Here is a 12,500-nt window from a genome sequence, read left to right on the forward strand (position 1 = left end):
TGGTAAAGGTCCTGCACATGGCAATGAAAGAGCGTGACTGAACTGGTAAAGGTCCTGCACTGGGCAATGAAAGAGTGTGACTGAACTGGTAAAGGTCCTGCACTGGGCAATGATAGAGCGTGGCTGAACTGGTAAAGGTCCTGCACTGGGCAATGAAAAAGTGTGACTGAACTGGTAAAGGTCCTGCACTGGGCAATGAAAGAGCGTGACTGAACTGGTAAAGGTCCTGCACTGGGCAATGAAAGAGCGTGACTGAACTGGTAATGGTCCTGCACTGGGCAATGAAAGAGCGTGACTGAACTGGTAAAGGTCCTGCACTGGGCAATGAAAGAGTGTGACTGAACTGGTAAAGGTCCTGCACTGGGCAATGAAAGAGCGTGACTGAACTGGTAAAGGTCCTGCACTGGGCAATGAAAGAGTGTGACTGAACTGGTAAAGGTCCTGCACTGGGCAATGAAAGAGCGTGACTGAACTGGTAAAGGTCCTGCACTGGGCAATGAAAGAGTGTGACTGAACTGGTAAAGGTCCTGCACTGGGCAATGAAAGAGCGTGACTGAACTGGTAAAGGTCCTGCACTGGGCAATGAAAGAGCGTGACTGAACTGGTAAAGGTCCTGCACTGGGCAATGAAAGAGCGTGACTGAACTGGTAAAGGTCCTGCACTGGGCAATGAAAGAGCGTGACTGAACTGGTAAAGGTCCTGCACTGGGCAATGAAAGAGTGTGACTGAACTGGTAAAGGTCCTGCACTGGGCAATGAAAGAGCGTGACTGAACTGGTAAAGGTCCTGCACCGGGCAACGAAAGAGCGTGACTGAACTGGTAAAGGTCCTGCACTGGGCAATGAAAGAGCGTGACTGAACTGGTAAAGGTCCTGCACTGGGCAATGAAAGAGCGTGACTGAACTGGTAAAGGTCCTGCACTGGGCAATGAAAGAGCGTGACTGAACTGGTAAAGGTCCTGCACTGGGCAATGAAAGAGCGTGACTGAACTGGTAAAGGTCCTGCACTGGGCAATGAAAGAGCGTGACTGAACTGGTAAAGGTCCTGCACCGGGCAACGAAAGAGTGTGACTGAACTGGTAAAGGTCCTACACTGGGCAATGAAAGAGCGTGACTGAACTGGTAAAGGTCCTGCACTGGGCAATGAAAGAGCGTGACTGAACTGGTAAAGGTCCTGCACTGGGCAACGAAAGAGCGTGACTGAACTGGTAAAGGTCCTACACTGGGCAATGAAAGAGCGTGACTGAACTGGTAAAGGTCCTGCACTGGGCAATGAAAGAGCGTGACTGAACTGGTAAAGGTCCTGCACTGGGCAATGAAAGAGCGTGACTGAACTGGTAAAGGTCCTGCACTGGGCAATGAAAGAGTGTGACTGAACTGGTAAAGGTCCTGCACTGGGCAATGAAAGAGCGTGACTGAACTGGTAAAGGTCCTGCACTGGGCAATGAAAGAGCGTGACTGAACTGGTAAAGGTCCTGCACTGGGCAATGAAAGAGCGTGACTGAACTGGTAAAGGTCCTGCACTGGGCAATGAAAGAGCGTGACTGAACTGGTAAAGGTCCTGCACTGGGCAATGAAAGAGCGTGACTGAACTGGTAAAGGTCCTGCACTGGGCAATGAAAGAGCGTGACTGAACTGGTAAAGGTCCTGCACTGGGCAATGAAAGCACGTGACTGAACTGGTAAAGGTCCTGCACTGGGCAATGAAAGAGCGTGACTGAACTGGTAAAGGTCCTGCACCGGGCAACGAAAGAGCGTGACTGAACTGGTAAAGGTCCTACACTGGGCAATGAAAGAGCGTGACTGAACTGGTAAAGGTCCTGCACTGGGCAATGAAAGAGCGTGACTGAACTGGTAAAGGTCCTGCACTGGGCAATGAAAGAGCGTGACTGAACTGGTAAAGGTCCTGCACTGGGCAATGAAAGAGTGTGACTGAACTGGTAAAGGTCCTGCACTGGGCAATGAAAGAGCGTGACTGAACTGGTAAAGGTCCTGCACTGGGCAATGAAAGAGTGTGACTGAACTGGTAAAGGTCCTGCACTGGGCAATGAAAGAGCGTGACTGAACTGGTAAAGGTCCTGCACTGGGCAATGAAAGAGTGTGACTGAACTGGTAAAGGTCCTGCACTGGGCAATGAAAGAGCGTGACTGAACTGGTAAAGGTCCTGCACTGGGCAATGAAAGAGCGTGACTGAACTGGTAAAGGTCCTGCACTGGACAATGAAAGAGCGTGACTGAACTGGTAAAGGTCCTGCACTGGGCAATGAAAGAGCGTGACTGAACTGGTAAAGGTCCTGCACCGGGCAACGAAAGAGCGTGACTGAACTGGTAAAGGTCCTACACTGGGCAATGAAAGAGCGTGACTGAACTGGTAAAGGTCCTGCACTGGGCAATGAAAGAGCGTGACTGAACTGGTAAAGGTCCTGCACTGGGCAATGAAAGAGCGTGACTGAACTGGTAAAGGTCCTGCACTGGGCAATGAAAGAGTGTGACTGAACTGGTAAAGGTCCTGCACTGGGCAATGAAAGAGCGTGACTGAACTGGTAAAGGTCCTGCACTGGGCAATGAAAGAGCGTGACTGAACTGGTAAAGGTCCTGCACTGGGCAATGAAAGAGCGTGACTGAACTGGTAAAGGTCCTGCACTGGGCAATGAAAGAGTGTGACTGAACTGGTAAAGGTCCTGCACCGGGCAATGAAAGAGCGTGACTGAACTGGTAAAGGTCCTACACTGGGCAATGAAAGAGCGTGACTGAACTGGTAAAGGTCCTGCACTGGGCAATGAAAGAGCGTGACTGAACTGGTAAAGGTCCTGCACTGGGCAATGAAAGAGCGTGACTGAACTGGTAAAGGTCCTGCACTGGGCAATGAAAGAGTGTGACTGAACTGGTAAAGGTCCTGCACTGGGCAGTGAAAGAGCGTGACTGAACTGGTAAAGGTCCTGCACTGGGCAATGAAAGAGTGTGACTGAACTGGTAAAGGTCCTGCACTGGGCAATGAAAGAGTGTGACTGAACTGGTAAAGGTCCTACACTGGGCAATGAAAGAGCGTGACTGAACTGGTAAAGGTCCTGCACCGGGCAACGAAAGAGCGTGACTGAACTGGTAAAGGTCCTGCACTGGGCAATGAAAGAGTGTGACTGAACTGGTAAAGGTCCTGCACTGGGCAATGAAAGAGCGTGACTGAACTGGTAAAGGTCCTGCACTGGGCAATGAAAGAGCGTGACTGAACTGGTAAAGGTCCTGCACCTGGCAACGAAAGAGCGTGACTGAACTGGTAAAGGTTCTGCACCGGGCAACGAAAGAGTGTTACTGAACTGGTAAAGGTCCTGCACTGGGCAATGAAAGAGCGTGACTGAACTGGTAAAGGTCCTGCACCGGGCAACGAAAGAGCATGACTGAACTGGTAAAGGCAGTAGACACATTCCATCTCTTCACCGCGGTCCTGTGTGACTTACTCGATAACAGCAGGAGGACGGTAAAGCCAGGGGTCGTGGGTTTGATTCCAGCTGTGGACACTGATTCTAAAAATGTAAACAAGTTGCTTTTGATACTAGCGGCTGCTAAATAGACATTGACATTACGGATATTAATTTTTTCCAAACATTACATATCCCCTGAGGATGTTTAGGTCTCCTACGCTAGTGAGGCTGAAGTTGTGTAAATATTTAATCGGGGTTGCTTTTGGAACATTCATAGTTAATTACATTCTTGTTGTTGTGGTATGAGAGTAGGCTACTGAACTGTCAAATTACTTACTTATGATTTTGCTCATTATTTAATATTATCTTCCAGGTCTCAGACGGGAGCCATCAGTCCCACTCCCTACAACAGCGCCATCAGTCTGAACTTCGGAGGGAACCCGCTACACTGTAATTGTGAGTTGTTATGGTTACGGAGGCTGGTCCGAGAGGACGACATGGAGACCTGTGCCACGCCCCCTCACCTGGCCGGCAGGTAACAAACATGATGATGAGGATGAGAGTATCTTTGATGTGGCTGATACCATTTATTACCATGAGGAGGATGACAGTGTCTTTGATGTGGCTGATACCATTTATTACCATGAGGAGGATGACAGTGTCTTTGATGTGGCTGATACCATTTATTACCATGAGGAGGATGACAGTGTCTTTGATGTGTCTGATACCATTTATTACCATGAGGAGGATGACAGTGTCTTTGATGTGTCTGATACCATTTATTACCATGAGGAGGATGACAGTGTCTTTGATGTGTCTGATACCATTTATTACCATGAGGAGGATGACAGTGTCTTTGATGTGGCTGATACCATTCATTTATTACCATGAGGAGGATGACAGTGTCTTTGATGTGGCTGATACCATTCATTCATTACCATGAGCTCCGATTCCTCCCTCCACCAGGATGACGATGATAAAAGTGTCTATTAAGATGTTTAAAAAGAGAGATATGGATCCTGTGCCTCTCAGTGAATGTTATAGTTAACGTCCATTACCCTGATTCTCCCTCTCTCTCTACCTGTCCAGGTATTTCTGGTCCATCCACGAGGAGGAGTTTACCTGTGAGCCGCCCCTCATCACCAGACACACCCACAAGCTCTGGGTCCTGGAAGGTCAAAGGGCAACCTTGAAATGCAGAGCCATCGGCGACCCTGAACCCGTCATCCATTTTGTCTCCCCCGATGATCGGATTGTGGCGAATTCCAGCCGGACGACATCGTTCCGGAATGGAACATTTGATCTCTTAGTTACGGTTGCTAGGGATGACGGAGTGTACACGTGCATAGCGATAAACGCGGCTGGGGAGGCTACCGCGACGGTGGATCTAAAGATCATTCTGTTGCCGCATCAAAATGGGAATGTCAACGTTCCGGTGAATGTGACGGTTACTGGGAATGCTGGGAATTCTAATGGAAAAATTCTGGGTTCTTCGGACATCGCCACTGGAAAAAGTGTGAATTCCGGAGTTAACAATGGAGGGAACACAAGAGACACCGAAGAGAGGAGAGGAGAGGGGGATGAGGTGGGGGGAGAGGAGGAGGATGGAGGGGTTAGGACGGAGGAAGAGGAGGAGGAGGAAGAGGAAGAGGAGAGGATGGTTGGGATACAGGGAGTCACTTCTACCTCGGCACAGGTGCGATGGGACCTGGGCCAATCGGCTGGAGCTTACCTGGTGTGGATGTTTCAGATACAGTACAACTGCACAGCCGACAAGACACTGGTGTACAGGTGAGTCTACCTGAGTTTACAATACACATCTGACATCATGACTCCACCTTACACACCTACACCTGACCTCTCTACAACCACACACCTGATACCACTAACCTACGACCTCTATACTGCACTTCTCACAGCTCAGCCTGGTCTCATAGACTAGACGTAAAATAGTACACGTAAATCCGGTACACTCAAATTAGTATGTTATGTTTACGTTTGGAATGGTTACATCAGACATATGATTACTTAAGGCAAACATTGAAAGTAGGGTGGTTGTGTAGGCGCATAATGCGAACGTCTAGCAACTCAAAGAATCTCGTCACGGACAACTTTAGCATTTTAGATAATTAGCAACATTTCAACGACTTACTACTTTTTAGCTACATTGCGACTACTTAGCGTGTTAGCTAACCCTTACCCTAACGCCATTAACCCTTTTAGCTAACCCTTCACCTAACCTTAACCTTTTAGCTAACCCTTCCCCTAACCCTAACCTTAATCCTTTTTAACTAAACCTTCCCCTAGCCCCTAGCCTAGCTAATATTAGCCAGCCAGCTAACGTTAGCCACCTAGCCTCCTAGCTAGAATTCGTAACATATCATACTTTTCGCAAATTAGTAACACATTGTACATTTTGCAAATTCGTAACATATTGTACATTTTGCAAATTCGTAACATATAATATGAATTGTAATTCGTAAACATACTGTATCATGCGAAATGACTGGTGGGATATCCACAAATTAATACTTACCATACAAAACTTAACATATCATACTAAATGGAGTGTCTCGGATTTACGTACAGAATAATAGGAAATGATCTGAGACCAGGTTGCACAGCTACACGCAACATTATGGGAAGGTCATATGCAGGATACAGGCACAGAGAGAGAGGTCGGAGGGGAGAGAAGGATGATAGAATGAGGAAGGAAGAGATGCAGAGTTTGACAAGGAGACCCTCAAGGGACTATGGGCAATGAAGTCTGAAGGATGGCTTAAACTAACTTAAACTACAGAGTCAATACATATGTCACAACCTATCAGAGACACACAGAGACAGATTCACCTCAGAGATAGAGGGAGTGTAAGAGGGAATAGAGAGACAGAGAGAGAGAGAGAGAGAGAGAGAGAGAGAGAGAGAGAGAGAGAGAGAGAGAGAGGGAGAGGGAGAGAGAGAGAGAGATAGAGAGAGGAGAGAGAGATAGAGAGAGAGAGAGAGAGAGAGAGAGAGGAGAGAGAGAGAGGAGAGAGAGAGAGAGAGAGGAGAGAGAGGAGAGAGAGAGAGAGGAGAGAGAGAAAGAAAGAGAAAGAGAAAGAGCGTTGTACGAGATCTTCAGTTTCTTGGCAATTTCTCGCATGGAATAGCCTTCATTTCTCAGAACAAGAATAGACTGACGTGTTTCTGGCCATTTTGAGCCTGTAATCGAACCCACAATTGCTGATGCTCCAGATACTCAACAAGTCTCAAGAAGGCCAGTTTCATTGCTTCTTTAATCAGCACAACAGTTTTCAGCTGTGCTAACATAATTGCAAAAGGGTTTTCTAATGATCAATTATCCTTTTAAAATGATAAACTTGGATTAGCAAACACAATTTGCCATTGGAACACAGGACTGATGGTTGCTGATAATGGGCCTCTGCACGCCTATGTAGGTATTCCATTAAAAATCTGCCGTTTCCAGCTACAATAGCCATTTACAACATTAACAATGTCTACACTGTATTTCTGATCAATTTGATGTTATTTTAATGGACAAAAAAAGTGCTTTTCTTTCGAAAACAAGGAAATTACTAAGTGACCCCAAACTTTTGAACGGTAGTGTATGTAACCAAATAAGATAATCATTACAACACTAATATAAAAACTATATTGTGTGCCTGTGCGTGTGGGCTGTTGGGAAGAGAGAGACAAAGAGAGAGAGGGAGACTGAGTTAAAATTGGGATTGGGTGCAATCCCAGATCTTCAGATTCAGAGACTCCGAGCTCCAACATGTAGGACTAAGAAAAATAAAGCAATGAAAATGGTAATACGAAAACTATATACTATATATATACTATACTATATACATAATACTATAGTATATACTATACTATATACATAATAACAACTATAGAAATAGTACTATATACATAATAACAACTATAGAAATAGTACTATATACATAATAACAACTATAGAAATAGTACTATATACATAATAACAACTATAGATATAGTACCATATACATAATAACAACTATAGAAATAGTACTATATACATAATAACAACTATAGAAATAGTACTATATACATAATAACAACTATAGAAATAGTACTATATACATAATAACAACTATAGAAATAGTACTATATACATAATAACAACTATAGAAATAATATTATATACATAATAACAACTATAGAAATAGTACTATATACATAATAACAACTATAGAAATAGTACTATATACATAATAACAACTTTAGAAATAGTACTATATACATAATAACAACTATAGATATAGTACTATATACACAATAACAACTATAGAAATAGTACTATATACATAATAACAACTATAGAAATAGTACTATATACATAATAACAACTATAGAAATAGTACTATATACATAATAACAACTATAGAAATAGTACTATATACATAATAACAACTATAGATATAGTACCATATACATAATAACAACTATAGAAATAGTACTATATACATATTTAACAACTATAGAAATAGTACTATATACATAATAACAACTATAGAAATAGTACTATATACATAATAACAACTATAGAAATAGTACTATATACATAATAACAACTATAGAAATAATATTATATACATAATAACAACTATAGAAATAGTACTATATACATAATAACAACTATAGAAATAGTACTATATACATAATAACAACTTTAGAAATAGTACTATATACATAATAACAACTATAGATATAGTACTATATACACAATAACAACTATAGAAATAGTACTATATACATAATAACAACTATAGAAATAGTACTATATACATAATAACAACTATAGAAATAGTACTGTATACATAATAACAACTATAGAAATAGTACTATATACATAATAACAACTATAGAAATAGTACTATATACATAATAACAACTATAGAAATAGTACTATATACATAATAACAACTATAGAAATAGTACTATATACATAATAACAACTATAGAAATAGTACTATATACATAATAACAACTATAGAAATAGTACTATATACATAATAACAACTATAGAAATAGTACTATATACATAACAACAACTATAGAAATAGTACTATATACATAATAACAACTATAGAAATAGTACTATATACATAATAACAACTATAGAAATAGTACTATATACATAATAACAACTATAGCAGTGATGAATAAATAAATGACCATTGGGGGAGCAGCAGTCAGACTAAATGACCATAGGGGGAGCAGTCAGACTAAATGACCATTGGGGGGAACATTGATTATAGGGGGAGCAGCAGTCAGACTAAATGACCATAGGGGGAGCAGTCAGACTAAATGACCATTGGGGGAGCAGCAGTCAGACTAAATGACCATAGGGGTGAACATTGACCATAGGGGGAGCAGCAGTCAGACTAAATTACCATTGGGGTGGACATTGACCATTGGGGGAGCAGCAGTCAGACTAAATGACCATTGGGGGAGCAGCAGTCAGACTAAATGACCATAGGGGTGAACATTGACCATAGGGGGAGCAGCAGTCAGACTAAATTACCATTGGGGTGGACATTGACCATAGGGGGAGCAGCAGTCAGACTAAATGACCATAGGGGGAGCAGCAGTCAGACTAAATGACCATTGGGGTGGACATTGACCATAGGGGGAGCAGCAGTCAGACTAAATGACCATAGGGGGGGCAGCAGTCAGACTAAATGACCATTGGGGGAGCAGCAGTCAGACTAAATGACCATAGGGGTGAACATTGACCATAGGGGGAGCAGCAGTCAGACTAAATTACCATTGGGGTGGACATTGACCATAGGGGGAGCAGCAGTCAGACTAAATGACCATAGGGGGAGCAGCAGTCAGACTAAATGACCATTGGGGTGGACATTGATCATAGGGGGAGCAGCAGTCAGACGAAATTACCATTGGGGGAGCAGCAGTCAGACTAAATGACCATTGGGGGAGACCAAGTGAAATAAAACAATAAAAAGAATCATATTAAAATAAATAATAAAGTCTACATTACTGTATTAACCAACTGCAGCAGTGATGAATGTCGTTGGGGGCGGAGTAAAAGTCCGCTGATTGACCTGGTGTTGTCCTGGAGGGCAGACAGTGTTCGGCTGCGTGTTTCCCCCCTCTGAAGCGCCTTGCGGTCCGCGGCGGTGGAGTTGCCGTACCAGGCTGTGATGCAGCCCGATCTATGATCAGGGGCAACTCTGTTTGGGGCGGAGAGCATCCAGGAGAGAGAAGTCAGCGCAGCATCAGGTGTTCCTCATTGGGGCTCCGTAACAAAACCTTCCTCAATTCTGATTGGTCAGCTCTTCTCACCCCTAGGACAAGCATAGAAAAAGAAAGAATATAATGAGAGACAGAGAGCACCAGGGCTGTTACTCTGGGGGTAAAAAGACAGGGGACAAGGGACATATCAAGCTGGTGTCCTGTGTATGTGTGCTTACCTCACTAGAGGTCTTCATTCAAACTCAGTGAGCTCTTGGAAGAATGGCGCAAGGTAGGGATTGAGAACAACCAGCTGGCTTCCTCTGGGCCACCTTGTTTTTATTTTTATTTTTATTTCACCTTTATTTAACCAGGTAAGCCAGTTGAGAACAGGTTCTCATTTACAACTGCGACCTGGCCAAGATAAAGCAAAGCAGTGCAATAAAAACAACACAGAGTTACATATGGGGTAAAAAACATAAAGTCAAAAATACAACAGAAAATATATATACAGTGTGTGCAAATGTAGCAAGTTATGGAGGTAAGGCAGTAAATAGGCTATAGTGCAAAATAATTACAATAGTATTAACACTGGAATGCTAGATGTGCAAGAGATTATGTGCAAATAGAGATACTGGGGTGCAAAAGAGCAAAATAAATAACAATATAGGGATGAGGTAGTTGGGTGGGCTAATTTCAGATGGGCTGTGTACAGGTGCAGTGATCGGTAAGGTGCTCTGACAACTGATGCTTAAAGTTAGTGAGGGAGATAAGAGTCTCCAGCTTCAGAGATTTTTGCAATTCGTTCCAGTCATTGGCAGCAGAGAACTGGAAGGAATGGCGGCCAAAGGAGGTGTTGGCTTTGGGAATGACCAGTGAGATATACCTGCTGGAGTACAGACTACGGGTGGGTGCTGCTATGGTGACCAATGAGCTAAGATAAGGCGGGGATTTGCCTAGCAGTGATTTATAGATGGCCTGGAGCCAGTGGGTTTGGCGACGAATATGTAGTGAGGACCAGCCAACAAGAGCGTACAGGTTACAGTGGTGGGTAGTATATGGGGCTTTGGAGACAAAACGGATGGCACTGTGATAGACTACATCCAATTTGCTGAGTAGAGTGCACTTTGTCCCGTCTGCAGGATCCATCATCTTGGGTTGATTCGAACATACAGCATATATCCAATATAGTTCATGAAATCAATTGAGGCATTGAACAAATACAAAATAAGACAGCTAGATACACCTACTTCAAACCCTAGCAAACTAATACAACGTTGATATAGCCTACACAATATCACAGATTATTTTACCAGACTCACAACATTTTCCTTTCTAGCTGTGCCACCAAATGTTTGCATACTTTTGGTACAGTGAACAGGTTTAGCTAATAATGTAACATTATGGAACAATGTTTTTTTTATTTTTTATTAAACAAATGGTAAGCGGGAGAGGCTATATTGACACTCCTGGCCTACAAAACTATGATTCATGGCGCGCAGATGAGATCCAAGTGAACCGAATCACACAGGGGTTGTGACCGCTAAGAAGGACGCTGTGTCCCGGTGTTTTAGCCATCGATGCTCTTCCCTTATTGAGTAGAATATATCACGGTGACATCTAGATGGCTGCCAATATTAGTTATTTGTTGTGTAGGCTGCTATCCTACTTGAAATACTGTGTAATCCTGGGAGGGGATAAACATTTTCCACGTTACTGTTGTCTAGGCTACAGCTGACCAGTGGCACTGCACCTTAGGCACCTCGATACAACATGGTGCGCAACAAAGGCCCACAACGTGATTTATGTGTAAAATGCGGCCTGTCAAAAAAAAATAAAAAAAATATGGGTAATCCTTTGAACTGCTAGAAACAAGCCATTTTCTCTGCAGTAATGGTGGAAACACAACGGGGTCACGAATCTGCGCTCGGTGTATTCTCTATGGCACTCAGAGGCTGCGATACAGCCTATAAATCACAATTTTCGCTCTTTGATGTTTTTCTAGGTCGCACCGCTAGATATTTACGAGCAATTTAGAGCAGACCGAAAATACTTTTGTCAATTTGAGCTAGCTAGCTAGCAAACGTTAGCTAGCTATCTAGCTAGGTTAGCTAGGGAAACACGCAGTAATTCAACGTTAGCTAGCTATCTAGCTAGGTTAGCTAGGGAAACACGCAGTAATTCAACGTTAACTAGCAATAAATATACTTATTAACAAGGCAAGGTACCTAGCCAGCAGCTGCTGAAAATAGTCTTCCACTTCACAGCCGCTTCAAAAATATATTTACTAAAATAGTCTGAGTTTCATGTGTCTCACCCGACAGCATGAGGTTGGCACCTGAAATGGATCCTTTGGATCTACAGTATGCATAATATATTACTGTAAAGAAATACAGTATGTTAGAGTAATTTTTACAAGAGGCTTCCGAATTACAGTTAATAAAAGTATTTTTCAGCATTTTACCCATAATGCAGTGCAATCTACAGCATGAATGATGTTAAACACATCCAGGGTATTATACTGTGTATCCTACAGTGTTTTACAGTGTGTGTGTTCCTCTCCCTCCTCCTTCAGTTCTGTTAGCTGGGCTGTGTTCCTCTCCCTCCTCCTTCAGTTCTGTTAGCTGGGCTGTGTTCCTCTCCCTCCTCCTTCAGTTCTGTTAGCTGGGCTGTGTTCCTCTCCCTCCTCCTTCAGTTCTGTTAGCTGGGCTGTGTTCCTCTCTCTCCTCCTTCAGTTCTGTTAGCTGGGCTGTGTTCCTCTCTCTCCTCCTTCAGTTCTGTTAGCTGGCCTGTGTTCCTCTCTCTCCTCCTTCAGTTCTGTTAGCTGGGCTGTGTTCCTCTCCCTCCTCCTTCAGTTCTGTTA

At 43.2% G+C, this 12,500-nt stretch overlaps 1 protein-coding gene across 1 annotated transcript in view; it reads left to right on the forward strand.

Moving 5' to 3' along the window:
- Nucleotides 1-12,500, forward strand: part of LOC121571053 (leucine-rich repeat and fibronectin type-III domain-containing protein 4-like) — a gene marked incomplete at its 3' end in the record, with an annotated part of 72,784 nt that overhangs the window by 47,451 nt on the left and 12,833 nt on the right. Inside the window, exons 4-6 of the mRNA XM_041882296.2 lie at nt 3,789-3,950; nt 4,505-5,000; nt 5,067-5,206. Of these exons, the coding sequence (XP_041738230.2) occupies nt 3,789-3,950; nt 4,505-5,000; nt 5,067-5,206 (798 nt within the window). The remainder of the gene's footprint in view (nt 1-3,788; nt 3,951-4,504; nt 5,001-5,066; nt 5,207-12,500) is intronic.

Source organism: Coregonus clupeaformis, chromosome 8 (genome assembly GCF_020615455.1).
Source record: "Coregonus clupeaformis isolate EN_2021a chromosome 8, ASM2061545v1, whole genome shotgun sequence".
NCBI lineage: Eukaryota > Metazoa > Chordata > Actinopteri > Salmoniformes > Salmonidae > Coregonus > Coregonus clupeaformis.